Raw genomic sequence first — 21,324 nt, 5'->3', positions numbered from 1 at the left:
TGTCATTATTTAAAATGTAGCTGTCAAATAACTTTCTGTTATAACACACTACTTAGGTAACGTTGTAAATGGAACTATTGGAAAACAAATGGTGGACACGCTTGTAGAATCATCTAGCAATGTTGAAATGATTTTGAAGTTCTTTGACATGTTCCTGAAGTTAAAAGATCTGACCAATTCAGATGCTTTCAAAGAGTATGATCCAGATGGTAAAGGAATAATTTCCAAGAAAGAATTTCAGAAATCAATGGAGGCTCAAAAACAATACATACAGTCAGAGATTGAATTCTTGCTGTCCTGTACAGAAGCTGATGAAAACGACATGTTTAATTATGTTGACTTTGTGGAAAGATTCCATGAACCAGCCAAAGACATTGGATTTAATGTAGTAGTATTGCTAACAAACCTTTCAGAGCACATGCCTAATGATCCACGCCTTCAGAGCTTACTTGAGCCTGCAGAAAGTGTTCTTAATTACTTTGAACCATACCTCGGGCGTATTGAAATAATGGGTGGGGCCAAGAAAATAGAAAGAGTTTACTTTGAAATCAGTGAATCCAGTAGAATGCAGTGGGAGAAGCCACAGGTCAAGGAATCTAAAAGACAGTTCATATTTGATGTTGTAAATGAAGGTGGAGAGCAAGAAAAAATGGAACTTTTTGTGAATTTTTGTGAGGACACAATTTTTGAAATGCAGTTAGCATCCCAGATCTCTGAAACAGATTCATCTGAGAGGCCCGAGGAGGAGGAAGAGGCAGAGCCTGCTTATGTAGTGGATATTGGAGATGATGAGGAAGAAGCAAAGTCCATGGAACCTGCTTCAGCTTTTGCAGTGGCCTGTGTTGCAGTGAAGAAGAATGTTGCCAACTTTTTTAAAATGGTCACTGTGAAGAACCTTAGGAAACAATACAGGAAAGTTAAAAAGATGACAGTAAAAGAGATGGTGAAAGTGTTTTTCTCCTTTTTCTGGATATTATTTGTAGGGACATTCCAAATGTTCTTTTCTATAGTGTGGGGAGTATTCCAGATTCTTTGGAGCACTGTATTTGGGGGTGGCCTGGTTGAAGGAGCCAAAAACATAAAAGTTACAAAAATATTAGGGGATATGCCTGATCCAACGCAGTTTGGAATCCACGATGATGTTATGGAAGCAGAAAAAGCTGAAGGTGTTGAGCATGGCATAAGAGCTGAACTTGGGGAATTTGTGAAGAGTGAAAAGGGAGAAGCTGACATAATCGCAGACATTTTTGGCATTCCTACAAAGAAAGAAGGATCAAAACATGGTCATGATGCTGGACTTGGAGATATTTCAGAAATCCTTGGTACTGAGATCCAGACGCCATTGGAAAACACAGTTCATAAGAAAAAAAGATTACAGGTAAATTGAAGAGATTTTCAATTTCTTTTAAGATGATATTAATAATGATAATTACAATAACTACTAATAAACTACTGAATGCTAATAACAGATAATTTTATATTTAACTGATTAATATATATTATCAGTAAGAACCTACTTGATAATCTCTACACATTCAAAAACCAACAGGAAATTTTGTCACAGAAAAATTCATCCCAGTGTTTAGATTTCAGTGCAGTAAATTGTTGTTGTTCATTTGGACTTTATTTAAAACATAAACTGCAAGAGAATTTCTAGTCACAGTTTTTGCTTTAAATTATTTATGGTCTTGTTTATTCTGCACACCCTATATTTTCACAGTATACCTCAAGTAGTTTTGCAACATATTATCTCCATAATAATGCCTTATCATTAACATTTTTTTTCTATATGCTTTGCATGCAATACAGTATCCTTTATTTCCTATTATTTGAAATATATTTGCCTGAATTTATTGTTAGTTTAATTTTTATCATGTAATTATTCTTTACTCTTTTTCCAGTTTATAAACAATATATTTTGTTCCACTCAGCTAGACTGAAGAGAATATTTTTCTGTATAAAATGTAGGTGGAACTAAATGTCAAAACCAAAATGTATTTATCATATTTGGAAGACATTATGCTTCACTTTACTCCTCAGGTCTAAGTTTCTTCTTATTATTCAAAAATATCTTTTCTTTCATCATTAACTCACCTCCTTAGGATACTCTTTCCAGATATTTTCAAGATAAATCTAAATTGTGCAAGTTCTTAGTGCATTATTTTCTCTTAATTTGTATGTTTTTCTCCAGATTTTGGTTCTTGCCTAAACTGAACTAAATTTTTTGCATTTGTTTTTCTTGTTTGTTTATTAAATAATTTTTATGTGTGGACTTAAAAATTACAGTATACTAAAATCCTGTCTCATTTAGCATAAATACAGTGTGGTATTTAAAAATAACTATTTTAATGCAAGAATCTTGGGAGATATAAGTAAACACTTTAGAATTTTCTTCAATAGTTAAAGTAAATATTTTCATTCAAATCCAAATAAACACTTTGATTTATTCTTCGCTTTACTTTGATTTATTCAATTCTCACAGATGTGTTTGATACTATTAATGAAAATGCTCTGTAATTTTTGCAGATAGTTTGAGTCTCTAATGTGAAGTCAGTTATGTAACCTATCCAGCTTTTACCTTTAATATGTTATCTAGTGAAACTTAACAAAGCAAAGTTTGCACTAATTCTGTATTACAAGAATTGCTGTTCATTTGACAGTGTATATAAATGCCTCACATAATCTAGTTAGAGGACTGGATAAAAGAACAAGTGGAGCTCAAGGCAGAAACAGCAGTGTACGAATCAAAAAATTCCTTCAGGACATCACTGCATATTTCTTAGGCATCTGCAATGATAAAACTCATACAAATGGGTAGAAATAGAAAATCAGGTCTATATAGTGGAAAAGTGTACTGATAAGGTCAGTGACATTTATATATAGCCAGGGAAAAGTAACCTATAGAATCATATACGATGAAGCCTTTTAGGACTTCGCTTTTACTGTAAGGTTCTAAAGGAATTTGTGCTGAGAGTTGTGTGGGTTCACAAATCAGAAAAGAAAAGTAGTAGTGACATAACAGTTTGCTGATCAATCTAATTAGTGGTAGCAATAAAATTAAGAGGTAACTCTGAAGTTGCCTTAAAATAGCAGATAAAAATCAGTGAATTGATGAATATAGGAGGAAAAGTTATAATTTTACCTGTAAAACACTTCATTTCCATCTCATTGTTACTGTTTGAGTATGAAATCTTGGGAATATAACTGAGTTGTACAACAATATCAGTTCAATGATAATGTCAGTCAAGCAAACTGAAATTTTGAATTGTTGAGAAAAGAAGAGAGAAAACTCCCATATTATTATGCTCCATGAACCTTAATTTACCTGTGTCTTAAAGACCAGGCTCCCTCATTTCAAAAAGAGTGTGATAAAACTGGAAAAGATTCAGTGAAGATCAATGAGCTGTTAAAACCTGATATGGAACAAATCTTGTGTACGGAATTAAGTTAAGGCTCTTCAGTCTGGAAAAGAGAAAATTGAGAGAGCATATATGGATAAGATGGATAGGGATTTATTCATTCTTCTACCACCCTACCCCGCAGAAGAACCAGGCACCATCAATATGGTCTCTCAATTACCCTCCACCAGCTTGCGATCCTAGGGGAGACTGTGAAAGAGTTAAACCTGCATCGTTTGCTGGGTGAGGTTCCACAGATAATGTGTGAGATACACAAGGCAAGATCAACTTAATAAATTCTTTCCTATATCCTTTTCCTATGTACTTAATGAGAAAAAGGCATCTAGATGAGTGGTGGCAGAAACTTTAGATGACTGTATATAGGTATTAACCAGAAATGCAGGACCACTAGATGACTTCTGTCTAAGAACTTCAAGAGAATGCAGAAGAGGATTAAGAGTTAAGAGGTTTTTAGGGAATGGAAACAAATTTTAAGCACTTTAGATTTCTTTGTGAGTCTAGGACATCAGGGCCTGTTCTTCTTGGACTTCAACTGAAGCTTAGATATTCAAACTGCATTTGAAATGAGCTGACTTTGATCTTGTAACATCCAGCCTAAAGGTGTTTGATATCCAGGCCCCAGGTTCTTTGCTGCAGTTAGCCAACGGTGAAATTGTGCCTTATCTCAAGGGAAAGTTGTAAACACACACTAAAGATGGTTGTGTGGTGTGCCAGTAAAGGTTTAATGAACCATCAGCCCAGCTAAGATAAATATCTTGAAGAAAACATTGTGTAAGTTGAAGTTGTTTTAAGTATTTTGTCTGTTTTCAGTTGCATTACTTGATCATGGCCAAGTAATTGGGTTTTGTAATATCTTGTAGTTACATAGATATTTTTCAGATTTTTGATGATAACATTAATATATTGTTTCTTCTTTCAATCAGTAACTCCACTGAGTTTTTGTGGGTGACTTTAGTATCAGGACATGATTTGGATGTAGCTACCTTCATTCTCAGCTGGTCACATAATTTGCCTGATCACTGTTCAGTTGTTCAGTCAACTGGACTAATTAGAGTATTGATAATACTATACTGAAAAAGACTATCAGAAAAATTTCTGCCTTTTTCACTGTTAAAATATAGCCTGAGGTCCCTATCTTTAAAAATCAAACACTTTAAAAGAGCAAAGTGTTATAAAAATATTATTAATAATTTTATTTGTTTCCTAGAAGATGGTAACTAAAGTTACCAGAATTTTATTTGAATGGATCAATTTTGATGGTTAAAATAATTTTTGCAGATATCTGAAATTGCAAAAGAAGCTGGAACACAAAGGAAAACAGAAGCTGAGAAAGCTGAGTAAGTTAATTTTACAAGATTCCTGCTTAACTCTTTGGTAGTTCCTAATGCTAAATAATTTGGCCAGGTATAATGCAAGAAATGCTCAGGATTCAAAGAGCTTTATGTACACTTTGTCTCATCGCTATTTTGAAAATACACTAAGGGGTGCATACTAAGTGTTTTGTGAATATATAAGATGTCAGACCATTTCACTAAGCAACAAAATGGCAATCTGATTTTTGTGACCCTTGACAATTATGCATATATAGACCTGTGGCCATTGTCTTTTCGAAAATTCACATAAAAATATGCATAATTTCCCTCAAAAATGAGCACCAGTCTTCAAAGACCTCTGCAACTTATCATTACTGCTTTCTGCTTTCCCTACTACTCACTACAATTTTCATGCAACAATATTGGATCATTAAAACCCAAGATTTAAGTAACCCAACCATTTTTACTTATAGGTGTATTATCAGTTCTTGAGTTGTGAGGCAGCAGATACATTCCTTTGTCTGGTCATCCTATATGTAACTGCCTAAACAGCACTTAAAATACTTACTGTGCTTTAGCAGCATCCTACTATTAAGGAGCATCCTCTCTGCCTGGACCTGCAGCCACATTGTAGTAACAGATTAAAATATTTGTAGACAGACAAAACGTGTCCCAGGAATTTTTACAGATTCAAAAGGTATACAAAATTTTCTTTCTCTTTTTTTTTTCTATTTTGTTTTATGTTTAAAATATTTACTTCAGAGTAATTTATCTTTCTCCTATCATCTGCCAAAGTTAATTTTTTAAGTGTGCCATCAGGGTCAATACTTTAGGACCATCATATTGATGCCTCAACATTATGTTACACATATGGAAATGCAGCTTTTTTTTCTTTTCTTTTTTGTTAGTTACTAAATTCCTCTTTTGCTACATATAGTATAAAAACTGAATTTCAAAGGTAAACTTTATGAATTCAAATTCATTCAAAATGAATGCATTTACATTTGGCTAGATATTTTTGTTTAGTTAACTTTTCTTCTAGCATGGAAGATGGTGAGAAACAAGATAAAGCAAAGGAAGTACAATCTGAGCAGCTAGAAGAGGGAAAAATGAAGAAAAAGAAGAGAAGGCATGGACAAAAAATTGAGAAACCAGATGCTGTTATGGCTAACTTCTTCAAGGCTTTGGAAATTTATCAAACAAAGATGCTTGTAAGTTTGCCTTGAATTCTTTAGTCATTGAATTATAGAGAATGGGATGGAATGGGATGGAATGGGATGGAATGGGATGGGATGGGATGGGATGGGATGGGATGGAATGGATTGGAATAGAATAGAATAGAATAGAATAGAATAGAATAGAATAGAATAGAATAGAATAGAATAGAATAGAATAGAATAGAATAGAATAGAATAGAATGTTTTTTTAATATTTAAGAGAGAAATGTAATCATAAGGGGAAATTTGGCATGAGTGTTCAGATGATTGGCTGTAGTCAATCTCCTGTGATTTTATAATACTTCATAGAGTTATGTAACTAAGTGATTCTGTGTGCAATTTCTAACTGGAGAGATTAGCTTCTTGAGCTCCTTTTTAGGAGCTCCCTATTTTCCATAATCTAATTTCTAGAATCTTTGATTTTTATTTTTCTTTGTTATTAAAACCATGAAATGGTTGAATTCTCTGAAAACTTTCAAGTAATTTTTTTCCAGTATTCTAACATATCTTCCCACACTTTTTTCTGTTTCAGTCTTCTCTGACTTAAAATGTTGAGGCCGTTACTTTTAATTCCATTTATCATGAAAAGGGGAAATAAGCTACCAAGAAATGCCCTTGGTTATTATAACTGGTGTATAAAGGCAACACAATCATGTATTTACTGTTTTAAAAATCTGGCTATCTATTTTTTCTTATTTTGATATTACTCACAGGTTTTAATTACTTTGTTTTTTTTACTTTCAGCACTACTTGGCAAGAAATTTTTACAACTTAAGGTTTCTTGCTCTATTTGTTGCATTTGCCATCAATTTTATTCTTCTGTTTTACAAGGTAAGGTTATGCATTTTTCTTTAAATATTTTTTTTAGTACCAGATGATACAATAATTTAATGTTTGTAACTATTCTGTTTTTATTTTACTCAGGCTGAATGAAAAGAGATTTATTTAATTTCTCCTTTATTGTTGAGTTTCTAGGCACTTTTTAATTTAATCACATAAGTCTTTTATTGTTTGGACTGTTAATCTTGTTCTGGGAAAATTGAAATCTACTAAAATAACTCAAATATCAAAGCTTTTGAATGATTTTTCTCTCATTTATTCTCAAGATATTAAGAGACTTTATTTAATCTGGTTATTCTCAGTTACTTCTTTTTTTTATAGTAGGCTACAGTTCTTCTTGTTTAGCTCACTGATGAAGAAGGCTATACATTCACACTTTAAACCTAATCTTAGAGGTTCACCTGAATCTAGAGTTGTTTCAGGTTCTGGTGTATAAATCCTTTTCTCCCCATTCTCTTCTGCTTTTCTCTGAGTCTGGTGGGTGACAGCCCATTCTGTTGCAGAGCAAGACAGAAGTTCGTGTCTATCAGTGTAGGTCCATCTGTCATACATAGGAAAGGGTCAGTGTGAGTCAGACAGGACTGAACAGGACTTCAGCTGTCAAAACAGTCAGATAAAGCTGTCAAAAAAGTGCCCCTGGGGATTTTATTTTAAAGGGCAGGTTTTTAAAGTCACTGGAAGAATTTAGGGCAGTATGTCAGCTGATGAAATACTGTATATAATTTGTAAGTTCTAAACTGAGTCATGAAATAAAAAGTTATGAACAGTGTACAAGTCAATTACAGGAATATTTTACTTCTCTTTAAACTCGAGTAATCACGAACTATGTAGATTACCAAAAAAACCCTAATTCAGTCATAATACATAACCCTGTCATTCCTCTCTTCTTCCAAGAAATTGTTTTTGAATGTTTTCATTACTTTTAGTTTTGCCACAGCATTGTTAGGGAGATTTGTAAACTGCCTGTATTTGCTTTTTCCAGATTTTCTTTTCAGTGACATGACATGATGTGGAGACTTCTGTTGTGCAAATGAAGAATGTTTAAAGCTAATGATCTATCATCTTCCTTTGAGCAAGCTTTGCAAATATCGTTTATCATTAGAGTAAAGGGAAAGGTTTTAAATTTATTTTATTTTCAATGTGCTTAAATTTTTCTCAGGTGACAGAAGAGCCACTTGATGAAGTAGAGGAAGACTCTAATCTCTGGAACTCCTTTGCTGAAGAGGAAGAGGAGGAAGGCATGGTGTTTTTTGTTTTAGAAGAAAGTACTGGCTACATGGCACCTGCTCTCAGAGCACTGGCAGTTATTCATACTGTCATCTCCTTTGTCTGTGTGATTGGATACTACTGCTTAAAGGCCAGTTCTTAGTCTTACTGCTAATCTGTTTGTTAAACATTGGCTATGTCCCCAGGTGGTTGATGTTGCTAACACTGGAATACCTATTTGTACCTAGCTGTTGACAAATTCTCACTGCTCAATAGGTTGGTGTTTTCCTCCTTTATTCTGACCAGCAGAAATGGAGTTACCTTCTTTCCTAGCAGTGTGTGTGTGTTTTGGATTTGTGGTTAAAACAGTGCAGGTAACACAGTCACATTTGGATATTGCTGGACAATGTTTGCATAGCGTGAGGGCTCTCTCTTTGCTTTCCCCACTCTCATCCCTCAGCAGGTATGTTGGGAGGGGTCACAGCCAGGCCAGCTGGGCCAACCAACCAGAGTGATATTCCATGGCATGAAGCATCACACTCAGCAATAAAAAGTGGTGTGTGGGGGAGGATTGGGACCTGACTGCCAAGCTGGCCATTGCTCCGAGGCTGCCTAGGCATTGCTGCCTGCGGGAGGTTCTACTGTGATGTTTGGTCTTACATTTTTAGTGTTATAAAGAAGCAAAAATACAAAAACCATGACAGAGATGGCCACTGTCATTTTCACAGGTGCCTCTGGTTGTATTCAAGAGAGAAAAGGAGGTAGCTAGAAAGCTGGAATTTGATGGACTATACATAACTGAACAACCAACTGAGGATGATATTAAAGGACAATGGGATCGCCTCGTTATAAATACTCCGTAAGTAAAATTAAATTACTATATGCTTATAAATATTACAGCCCATTAAGCCACTGATCTAGAACCTTTTCTGTCCACCTGCCAATTCATTAATCTAAAAGAAAGGCATTTAACACCTTATATTAGATGTTAACAGTAGTAGAGTCTAATGTGAAATCCTGTATTATCATTTTACTTAATGAATAAGATGATAACACATACATTCCACCTCTTTTTCATTTTCTAGTGTTTGCAAGGATTATATATTTTACCTCACAATGTCTCTCCATGACATTTCACATATTAGTCTCTATGAAGAAAGTTTTAAAAACTTCCATCCTTTCCAGTGACTCTGTTTCACTTGTACAGTGATATTCTCCTCCCTTTCTTTCCCATTCCTTGTTTAAGAAATTTGTATGCAACAAGAAGAGTAAATCTAGTGAAAAACAACATTCCTAGAATTTGAGTAGGTCTGACAGTAATTTCTGTCAAGTTGTAGGCATTAGCAAATAGTGTAGTAGTTGCACACTGATTCTAAGAGGCTCAATAAGCTGCAGCAGTTTGTAGGAGTGACACAGACAAACACAGCCCATAGCAGGGGGTGTTGGAACTAGCTGATCTTTAAGGTCCCTTCCACCTATGCTTCCATGATTAGAATTTCTAAAAGGCTGGAAAATCTTAAATGCTTTTTTTCCCTACACCTAAGTTTTAAGAATTTTTCTTAATTTTATTCAGCACTATGGACTAACACAAATTATTAAAGTTACAACAAAAGGTAATTGAGAAACTAGAGAGACTTGCTTATTTTCTAAGCAGTTTCTTTCACTATTGATAGCAACCCATTTAGATACCCAGTAAGTTTATCTTCAGCAGAAAGAAGCATGAATAAATGAAATATATTGTCAACTTATCCATAATGACATGCTGTACAGTCTGTTCTCAGCATGTTGCACTGTCTGCTGAAGTTAAACTAAAGATTTCGGCTAATTTAAGCAGGCTAATCCTTCCCTCTGATGTTAACTGTGTCTTGAGGTTTAGTGCAAGTACTGTAGAATCAGAATTACCACTGCTGGAGGGTACCCCGTGTTCTGTATAAACTGAAATGTGCTTTCTATAACTGGAAAAAAGTAATTAAAAGTGCGACGTACCCTGACAAATTATTGGAAGTTTTTGGTAAAAGAGGTAGACACAAGCTGGCTACACTATAACATACTTTGCTTAAAAGACTGAGAAATCAAGCAAAAAATTAATATGGAACATTGGACTAGAATATACCATCTATTTCAGTCACTAGAAACACTTGCCTTTATCTGGATTAATTTAATTCATAATTCCAAATCAGAAAGGTAAAAATCGGAGCATAGTCATTGAGAAGTTTGCCTCACATCCCAGCAGAACATTGTTCCGAATCTCATTTTTCTTGCTTGCTAGCACTGACTTTATTTTACCAATATTGTCCTTTAGTTTAAGTAGTTATTTTTCTTTTACATTCCTGCATATTTTCTCAACTCTGTATTATTTCCAGGATAGAAGGACAGAAAAATCTTCAATTTTATAGTGTTTCCTGCTAACCTGCATTCCTCAAAATGGATATAATATACAGTAATATCCTTAGAATGAGCAGTTACTGGATACTGCTATATATATAAATATTTGTTATATATTGGCAAATATCTTCTTGAATTTTCTTTGCAAGTTTAATATTTTTAAATTTTCTGATGGCAAACAGTTGACTGATTCTCAAGTGTTCAGCCTCTATTTGAAATTTAATCTGGTGAACTTAAAAATGATTTATGCTTTAAGAGTCTCTTATTTTTCTCTGAAAATCGTTGTCTGGTTTGATTTTTATGGCTAGGTTGATAAAGTATTTATTTAGGAGATTAATATTGCAGTGACTAACCTGCTATTATGGAATTGTTAAGCTTATTAGGTGATAGTATGTAGCCTGCTGTCCTTTTGTAGACATTCATATCTGTGTATAGGAAAAAGAAAGGGGGTATGGAGGGAGAAGATGATATTGCAGCAAATTATGATTAATAGCAGTGGTTGTCCACATGAAAAGAAATCATTCTCCTGATTTGAAGTGCAGTGAGTGAACAAAATTTGCAATGAACAGGAACATGGTATTTTCTCTTTTTCTCACTGTTTTCTTCCTTTGCCCTAACAAGTTAAATAACTAGAAATATTTTTGCCTTATCTATGTAGGTCCTTCCCTAACAATTATTGGGACAAATTTGTGAAACGGAAGGTAAGCTTTTCATATTTCTATTATGTTTTTCAGAGCAATAATCTACTATTTGGTTAATTTGGATATCCATATAATATGCTTCTGTACACATAAATACAGAAATAACTGGGAACTGGAATTTGTTTTATGAAAGTCATTGTTGTGTTAAATGTCTCAGTGAACAGGCAGCTGTGGCGTAGGTGGGAGGAGGGAGGAAGACAGAAGGCTGTGGTTTCCTTCCTAGACTCAGACACTTGAAATAACTTCATGCTGTCAATCAGCCAGCAGGTCTAATTTACAATCATTGTCATCTTTAGGATACAAAGCCCCCTCAATGCCCTAAAAAAAAAAAAAAAAAAGCTAGCTTAAATGACAGCAAATTATACATAAGCTTTCAGATAATAGCCTTTAATGCTTCTATTTTTCTTTTTTATGCTACTCTGGTTTCCTGGGAGTTCTTACTGTTCTAGTAGTGTTAATTGTGAAGGACTTCTTTTTTAATTCCTGGCAACTACTGGTCTGAAGTATGTGAATGTCACTGAGCAGCTTCTGTGAGCAAAATCTTCTCTTCTTCCCTTTCTAGGTTATTAACAAGTATGGAGACTTATATGGAGCAGAACGCATTGCAGAACTTTTGGGCTTGGACAAAAGTGCCCTTGATTTTAGTCCAGTGGAAGAGAGCAAACCAGAAGAGGCATCTCTTGTGTCATGGTAGGACTTCTGAACTTCACTGGCAAATTTTGTGTTGGTATAACCTCACAATCAAAGATAAAAAAAGATTTCATTTTGAAACTGTTGTGATGTTTTCCTCAACATGGGAAATCCAAATGGATAAGTCTTCCTAGATTGAAAATAAAATAAAATAGCTTTTTGTTTGTTCTAAAACACAGTTGTGTTATAAAAGTAAGAAAAAAAAATCAGCAAATTTATGCTGACTGGTATAGTTGGCCACGCTTTCATTTTAAACAATAATTAATGCAGCATTTAAAAGGTCTTATGACATAGTTTATAAAGCAAAGGACAGAAAAAGTATTGATAATAATTATCTAGACAACAGGTGTCTAGTGCAGATTCAGAGATGTTTTCCTGACTTAGTCAGTCAAGATAAGAGCTTGAAAGTGTCCCAGTCCCAAGTGATTTATGCTCCTACAAGAGTTGGTTTGCTCAATATGTAAGATGCACAAGAAAGACTTCCCTTTGTATGCCATCCAATGGTTAATAAATTATTTAGAATATTGCAGAAGGCATTACATTTTCTCTTGGTTATTCTGGCAGTATTTTACACTAGACAGAACACTTACCCATTGAATTTATGCAATCTGTGTTCCACATTTCACTAATTTTGGCACAGATTTTTATTTCTTAAGTCTAGAATATGGCAGTGTCATTCTTCATGAAATTTACACCAGTTTTGTTGGTTTAAAAACTCTTTATGGTGCTCATAATTAATGAATAGTCTGTGAAAAATGAAGCACCCAGATCATTCCAAAAATGAGTAATTAATTTTTATTGCCACCTTCAACAAAAAATTCTTAAGTGCCAAAACTAGTTTGCTGTTTGTAAATACAGAATTCAATACTTTTGACATTTATGCATTTCAAAAATTTTGTATTTCTTAGGCTAAGCTCCATTGATACAAAGTACCACATTTGGAAGCTTGGAGTTGTTTTTACTGATAATGTAAGTATGTTAGTGTAGAAGAATACACTTTGATTTACTCTAAACATGGTTGTATGTCTTCCACCATCTGCTTTTATTTTAAACAAACATACACAAATAATATTGCATTACAGAGCCATTTAAAAATATTTTTTTTTCTTGTGATTAGACTAAAGGATGTTTTAATCAGAATTATATACTGCACAATATAGATGGTTATAACTGCTATTGTAGTACATTCTTTATTAAATTAATGGTTTAGAAGGTGGCTTAACAGTTACTGTTAGTTGCCCATATCAGTGACAGTGGGCAAACCTCTTTGGTTTAGCCTCAAGGAGTAACCCGGGGGAGCATTCCCACTCAGGTAAAGAATCTACACACACCCTGGGAGTGCTAGAAATCCCTGCCATTAAAAAGCGGGACTGAGCTTTCACAACATAAAGTGATTGACTGGAATTCACATGTACCCAGGCTAGTTATGCTAGCTCAGCAGAGCACCATTCATCTTGAAGTAAGTTATTAGTACTAGCAATCATTGCTTGCTCTATCAGGAAACACCTGTCTTCCATATCCCTGCCAGTGACAGTAGCTTTTAGGATATACAGGTTTTTTACATCCTTGTGATGGCTGTTTTTGAGGTTCTTGAGTGAGGCTGGTCCCAGCATTTTCAACAGCAAAAGCAGTATGATGTCCCCCTCCATCACTGGTAATTTTCAGAAGATGGGTGAAGTTTGAGCTGTTTAATCCCTACACAGGCAAAGTGTCCTACTACAACAACTTGAGTGACTTAAAAACGTTCTGTATCCAACAATCCACATCAGCACGTGCTAACCCTCTGCCACTTTTAACTTTCTCTGCAGTCATTTTTATACTTAGCTTGGTACACAACTATGTCTATCCTTGGGCACTACAATAACTTCTTCTTTGCTGCTCATCTGCTGGATATTGCTATGGGTTTTAAGACATTGCGAACTATATTGTCTTCAGTCACTCACAATGGCAAACAGGTTAGTGCTACATGAAAAGTTTTGAAAAAAAAATCTTTGTAAAAGTACCGGGAAAAAAATCTCTTGTACTGGAAATATCGGAATGCAAGTAATTTTTATCATAATAGGATTATCTTATCTACTACAGCACACTTAATACATGTTAAATGCTATGAAATTGTAACAATCTATATTATAAAGTGATGACAGATAAAGAAGTGTTGTACACAATAGAAAACACATCATTTTAGAAATATACAAGAATATGAATTATTACCTAACCAGCTCTTTCTATATTCTCAATGATGAGCTGTTTGGTGATAAATATTAAGAATACACAATCCCTCCTTAGCTACAGCAGTAATAATGATCTGGGCACTGAGATTTCAATACCTGGCTAATAAAAATGGGCTTAAAGGTGTGGGCATTCTGCACTGTGAAATATGCTTCTATAGCACTTTGTCATGCAAAAATCAGATTAATAAAGTATACTTCTAAAGCTAATTGTTCAAATTTCTGCAGGGAATCATGATCTGATCTCCAAAGAATACATGTGCCTAGCTATCATTACAACAAAAAACAAGCTTTATAGTTTGTTTTAATCTCACATTTAAGAAATCTAAATTCCCCAAAATATAATTTCAAACATACACATTCCATTCCTTCTCAAATGAAGTAACATATATTCTAAGCCCACTCCCATGCCTTGCTAGATTTGTCAAAACATTTTAAACCACATGATGTTTTGGAAGAGGCATAAAAATATACCCACACAAGGTGATGATGTGTTATCATCACACAAACAAATGAAATCTCTGGTTTTATACTATTTATTTTACTTCAGATGACCAATTTGGTATTAGTTTTAATGATTAGAATGATTTATGTATTTTCCTTACAATTTTTTTAAAATAAAATAGTCAAAACTGAGCATAATTGACAAAACTGATTTAACTCAAGACCATAGCTTTTACATTCTTAAGCAATGAATATTTTTTCTAATTCTGTTGTTTTTCTGGCTAGTAAATATGAGCACTGAAAGACAGCTGCAGATTTCTGAATTGAAATGTTCACTTTGGAAGCATGCTGACAGATTTGCAGATAGTGATAATTGATCAGCTTGTCCTTCAATACTCTTATGTTTCTTTTAAAAGAGTAAATTCTGGTTCTTACGTTTTCAAAAACATGTAGCTTTCAGTAAACTGCTCTCCAGAGCTGTATCTTCTAACACCAGCTCTAACAGACAATATAATCTAGTCTCATTAACTGTTAAACTTTTTTACCTAATGATTTTATTTCCTTACAGGCAGGACCTAGAAATTACTTACTCTTATCAAAATTATTTTCTCTCCACTTTAGCAATGGCTTTGCTAAACAGCTTTGGAAGAGAAAATAGACTATGATAAATCTTTTTAAATCATAATAAGTCCCAGTTGAAATTGTCAAATTATCTAAAGGGTTTTATTTTTATTATTTAATATTTATTGTATATCCAGTGTTTCAAGTTACTATACTTAAACTTTTAAACTAAAGAGTGTAAAAGACTGCTTTTGTGATACAGACATAACTGCTGTCTTTAGTTTCCTTATTGGGAACGGTACAATATGACCCATTTTCAATATTTAAGGCAATGCACCAAGCAGTCATGTCTCTTCTGACAAATGGTACTGAAACCTATTTTCCTGTCATGTCTCCACACGCAGCTTGTGCTTACTGTGGGACTCCTCGCTGTAGTCGTGTACCTTTACACCGTGGTGGCCTTCAACTTCTTCCGCAAATTCTACAACAAAAGTGAAGATGAAGATGAACCAGACATGAAGTGTGATGACATGATGACGGTAACTAAAGCATCACCTGCATGCCTCAAATATCATCCTGAATTTTCAAATGGATACTTTAGATAGAATGATAAGTAAGGAGCAATGTGTTTGTTGCTAATTCCATTGGGTTCTTCTTCCTCTTGATACACATCATTTTGGAAATACGAACAGTCTTGAAATCCCCTCTGCGTTCTCCAGTGGTCTAAACTCAACAGCAAATAGGACACATAGGAAGATATTCTGAATTTTTCTCCTAAATACTGTGGTTTATGATGTGCCACAATGCTTTTACAGCTGAGGATGGCAAACCCTCAAAGTAAAAGAGGAATTTCTTTACAAATTGGTCAGAGCTTCAAAAAGAAGCCGCGTTGTCACAACAAAGAAACCCCACTTGTTCCCAATGTTTGCAAGTGTACAAGCTCTTCCTGTCCTTATTTAGGTTATATGAATTATGTTATTAGCACTAGTTATAAAAGCGTGCTCCAAAATTACAATTAGTAATTTAGTCATGAAGAAAGAAGTCAAGGGTGAGAAAGCAGAAATTACAACTTACTAGGGGTGATAATCTTATTACACCAATTTACAATCTGATTTTTACCCATCGCCACTGAATGTTATTTCTGTCAAAATAACACATACTCTACAGATATATATTAATGTATGAAGAGAATTTGATTTTATTACTGTATACAGAAAACACAAATTCAGGTATTAGAAATGTGATATTCTGAGTTTGGGGCCAGCTGATATCTCCCATGGAACAGAAATTCTCTGCCCTGCATTTTACACCAAAGACAGCATAAAACACCTCAGAACAGAAGCATATCATGGACTTCACAGAATGATCCTCCCTATTCTTGAACTTTCTTTTCAACACTTAGTGCAGTTAGACATGCAAATTACAGAAATTATGAAACCTGCCCAAACTTTGTGAACTGAATACTCTGGTCATAAAATAGGTGTAGGAATAATCAGAATAATAAAACCATACAACATTTTAAACCACTGTATCAAGTGAGGCAAATAAAGTCTAAGCTACATTAAGTACTATTAAATTAGTACCAACATCTTATGACATCAGTAAAATTGCATTATAAAAATGGATGTATAGCTCTTTTTAGTGTTTGCTAATGCCAGGTTTTATACTCATTATTTAACACCCACTGCTGTCTAATGTACGTAGTCCAGAATACTGGCTGTGCTTAGAGATCGATATTGTTTTAACTTACACTGTGTGGCTGAAGGCAGTTTACAAGATTCTGTAACAAATCATACAGGAACGTCAGTAGTTTATCATTCCTTCCATTCCAAAATACTTACAGACCTTAAATATACAGATTATTAAAGATTTTTTTGATTAAGATTTGCATCTGCAAAAAATAGGACAATACTTTTTTAAGTGATTTCTTCTGGATTGAACTGAACAGAGATTGTTTCACAGATCACAACTAATTCACAATATAATAAATCAGACATCCAGTATTGCAAAATTAATTTATCTAGAAATCACCTACAAACAGGTAGATCTACTTGTTTTGAATATCCCACTATTTATTTTATGGCAATATTTTCCACATTTCTGAAATTCACTGCAAGACTTTGAGATGTCTCTTTACTCAGAGCAAGATAGAATCTTAGTAATTATCATAAGGAGTAGAATATAGATAACAGTTAATATAGTAACAGTAAATACAAGAAAAATACCCCCAAAATAGTCTCAGTCTGAAAGACCCTCGGAGTAAGGAGCAGATAACAGCTAATATTGACTCCCCCTCTTAGTAAGTGTACTTAAAGGTGGACTCACATTAGTTTAGACAGTAACAGATTTTTGGTGCAGTGTGTTTGATACATGACAAATGATATTATGTGTTCTTGTTACTATAAATAGTCAAGAGAATTAGCAGAGCAGAATAATTAAAAAAAACAAACAAACAAAACCCAAAAACCCCAAAAGAATAATTAATGATAGATATATTTATAATTTTCCTCTCTCTTTTTTAGTGTTACCTGTTCCACATGTATGTGGGTGTAAGAGCTGGTGGTGGCATTGGAGATGAAATTGAGGATCCTGCTGGAGACCCTTATGAAATGTACCGAATTGTCTTTGACATCACATTTTTCTTCTTTGTTATTGTTATCCTACTTGCCATTATTCAAGGTACCATCACTTACTTTAGTAGACATTGTTCAAAATTAATTCATCTTTGAAAACCATACTTATATTCGAACCAAATTTAGCAGTATTGCTGTAGAGACTTATTTATGAGTTTATAAAATCATTAATTCTGAAAGTAATAATTTTATACTGATTCATACATAATATGCCTTTTCCCGAGTACTACACAAAGTCAAAGCACAAGGAATGTAATTTATGTGGGTTGCAGTGTTTATGAACGTTTTTATAACTATCCAGCAATTATGAACCTTGTGCAGGATCACTGTTTGTCACTGTTGGACACAAAACGATTCACACAGACACAGCCCGGGGGTGGTGAAGGAAAAGAGAGAACTTTATTTTTTCCTCTCAGAATTTATAGGTTTCTGACTACAGCCAGGGATTGGATGGTCAGGATAACACCTTCCCAACCGCACTGGCCATGAGAGATGTCCATCACAAGACGTGCATAAGAATGTACACATATCTATGTTTACAGTTACTGTCCTGGGAAAGTATTTAGAAACTATGTCTACAAGATTGAAAAACTGTGTTTTCAGGGCGACAGCTGTTCTATACTAAGCATTTAAACTTGGGAGAGCCTTGCTGAAGTCTTTCCCACTTTTAGCCTGGAATCACCACAGCCCACTGGGGAATGGAGACCTTCCAATTAGAAAGGGTAAATGACATGGAGAAAGTCACCATGGCCAAATAGCAATTTCCTCCTTTCTTTAAAGGCTTATTTGCAGTTTTAATTGATTTGCAGTTGTGGTTTACAGCAAACAAGAATCCTCCTCGGTGATGGGCAGCATTCAACACTCATTGCATAAACTGTTCTAAGGCTGTTAGGTAAAAAACTGGACTGCACCTGGTGGCAAAGAAAAAATGTAAAACATTTATACTGAGAAAAAGTTACAAATGTTACAGTCCCCAGAATGATCCAGTTCTTTTCTTAAAATGTTGAAAGTGGAAGAGTAATGCTTCAAATGTGAAGCAGAGTCACAAACTGTCCAAGGTGGGCTGAGGGAGCAGAGCTGTCCTTCTTCAACAGGACTTAGGACATAAGAGTTTTATGCAAAGGAGAGTGAAAATTAATTTAATTCATGGGAACAAAAGAGATGAGCTTGTGTAAGGTTAATTGGACTATAATAAAGCACAAAAATCTTTCCTCTCTCGAGACTGTGCCTGTATGTATAAATACACTAAACTCTAGACACTAGAGGAATGACATTAATTGCAATATGAATATTGCTATGTACTGAAGTCTTGCTACTTTTCCATTTGAAATAGGTCTGATTATTGATGCTTTTGGTGAATTAAGAGACCAGCAAGAACAAGTGAGGGAAGACATGGAGGTAGGAAGCATGTTATATTTTTCATTGCTCTTGTTCACCCAGATTGTCACCAACTAGTGTCTTTGAGTTAAAATTCTTCTGTAACCACAACTTTTGTTTTCAGACCAAATGCTTTATCTGTGGAATTGGCAATGACTACTTTGACACAACCCCGCATGGCTTTGAAACACATACTTTGCAAGAACATAACTTGGCAAACTATCTGTAAGTACATTTTACAATTGGAATTGTGATATAGACCTTTCAGATGTAGTGTAATTTAGGTACACACATTGCTGAAAATCCCATGGCAGAATTCTGTAAAACTGAGGAATATTTCCTCTCCTTTCTGGTCTCCCCTCCTCTATTCTGCACTGCTAGTTATGTTTAAATTGCTCACCTTATACATGAGGTACCTTAGTAGTATGAGACCAGAATGCACATCAGCTCCTTATTCTGATGGGAGGAAAGTCAGATATGGGGAAGGATAGGTGACAGTTTAAAAAGTTGCTTAAGTTTGAAAGTTTTGATTGTGACTTCTGGGGGCTTGGTAATGCTGATAAGACCATAGAAAATTTGCTTCAATTTGACAAAAAAGAAAACCCAAACCAAAACAAATCAAATAAAGGCACTTGTAGAAAGTTCTTCAAAGATGAGCTCCAAAAAATAATTAACTGTGTTCCTACCGTTCTTTAGTGCTAGTGGAGCTTTTTGAAACCTTGAAGCACTCAGGAGCTGTACATGTTTAGACTATACCAAACTCCCAAGAGAGTGGTCTTCCACTTTCTTTAATAAATATAGAGGAGGCCTAAGAGGATATTAAAAAAATTATTCTTGTTGCATTATACATTACTTATATATAATATTTATTATATTTTATTGCATTATATGTTACTCATACAACAAAGGTAATAAATAACACAAGCATTGCACCAGCAGAATGAAAGGAGAAGCTAGTGAAATCTTATAGCAGTCTGGCTTTGGAATACTGCATCTGAACTTTTTTAAATTAAAAAAAAAAAACACAACCAATTGGTTAATGTTATGCCAATTTCTATCAATATCCATAGTTTTACCAGTCTACAACATCCAAGCTTTTCTTACTATATTGATTTGCTTAGTTGTTACACGGGAACCTCTAATTCACCATAAATTAAAAATGACCATTTTCTTCATAACAGAATATATAGTGAACAATCTTTTTATCCATGTTACCCTTTAATTAGAAAACTATTAAAATCAGTGTACTTTCCTTCCTTCACAATGAAAGCACATACTAAGCCTAATTCCAAATTTACTGCATCAAAACTGTCCCACTCTGAGTAGTATTACCTCTAAACAGACCACTGTTGGTTCTCTACAGTCTTTCTAATTAGTTGAAGCTCTCAACATTTGACTGAGCACAGGTATTGGGGAAGGATAGGCTCAGCCCATGAACTGTATAGTAGCAATATTCAGAAATCCTGGTGCAGCTCAGTATTTACCACACTTCTCATGCAGTAGCCATAGTAACTTCTTCCAAGGTGAGATGCTGGAGCATATGTGCTCAGAATTTGGCATATGCCTAATTCAGGTATTGCTCCTCACACTGAAACGAAGGAAATGCTAAACTGCATTTTTCTACTTCTACAGATTTTTTTATGTTAGCACTTTCACACAAGACATGCTTCAGACAGAATTTTCCCCCTTAAAATAAGCACTTTAGATGCCTAGTAGTGTCATTGCTTTGCTGGTTGGCATACTCTTCCTCACATACCCCAAACTAGAAAAGGTCAGGCAGAGATATGATGTTTCCTGCACTAATACCCCACTTCATGTACTTGTTTCAGGTTCTTCTTGATGTATCTAATTAACAAGGATGAAACCGAGCATACTGGCCAGGTGGGTAGAAAATAAAACTTAAGAAAAACCATTAAGCTTTTCTTTCAACATTTTTATCTTCTCAAGCCTTGTAGCTGTGTACCACCAGGTGGAACTGATGTACCACTGAGCAGTGTGGATGATGCCACTCTCCCCAAGAGTCTACTGCCAGTGAAAGAAAAGAAGGGTTAAAACAAAAGGAAGGTGGGGGGATGCTGCACTGTGCTAGTTCATCCAGCTTCTGTCAGAAGTCAGTTAGCAGTAATCTTACTGTCATCTTATCCTGAAAAGAAAATCTCAAATGAACCAGGTGTAGTTTTTTTCCCAAAAGGCTTAAGTAGTTAAGCTACTATATTTAAAGTCTATATATATATATATATATATCTAGATAGGTATTTGGATGACTGTATATTTAGCATTGTTCAGCCTTAAAGGTAAATAAGTAAGAAA

The 21,324-nt window shown here is 34.5% G+C and overlaps 1 protein-coding gene across 7 annotated transcripts in view; it reads left to right on the top strand.

The window, feature by feature from the left end:
- Positions 1–21,324, top strand: part of RYR3 (ryanodine receptor 3) — a 200,892-nt gene that overhangs the window by 178,238 nt on the left and 1,330 nt on the right. For all 7 annotated transcript variants that reach the window (XM_088057565.1, XM_014249772.2, XM_088057564.1 and 4 more), the window contains 15 exons: positions 57–1,378; positions 4,698–4,756; positions 5,775–5,943; positions 6,694–6,780; positions 7,949–8,146; positions 8,724–8,854; positions 11,039–11,081; positions 11,644–11,771; positions 12,680–12,740; positions 13,580–13,726; positions 15,409–15,543; positions 17,527–17,683; positions 18,971–19,035; positions 19,139–19,239; positions 20,844–20,895. In XM_088057565.1, coding sequence (XP_087913691.1) covers positions 57–1,378; positions 4,698–4,756; positions 5,775–5,943; positions 6,694–6,780; positions 7,949–8,146; positions 8,724–8,854; positions 11,039–11,081; positions 11,644–11,771; positions 12,680–12,740; positions 13,580–13,726; positions 15,409–15,543; positions 17,527–17,683; positions 18,971–19,035; positions 19,139–19,239; positions 20,844–20,895 — 2,855 coding nt within the window. The remainder of the gene's footprint in view (positions 1–56; positions 1,379–4,697; positions 4,757–5,774; positions 5,944–6,693; positions 6,781–7,948; positions 8,147–8,723; positions 8,855–11,038; positions 11,082–11,643; positions 11,772–12,679; positions 12,741–13,579; positions 13,727–15,408; positions 15,544–17,526; positions 17,684–18,970; positions 19,036–19,138; positions 19,240–20,843; positions 20,896–21,324) is intronic.

The sequence above is a fragment of the Pseudopodoces humilis genome, chromosome 7 (genome assembly GCF_049639895.1).
Source record: "Pseudopodoces humilis isolate 2021_Gansu_Grassland_sample_001 chromosome 7, ASM4963989v1, whole genome shotgun sequence".
NCBI lineage: Eukaryota > Metazoa > Chordata > Aves > Passeriformes > Paridae > Pseudopodoces > Pseudopodoces humilis.
The sequence above is the reverse complement of the archived record's forward strand: the minus strand, read 5'-3'. Positions and strand labels throughout refer to the sequence as shown.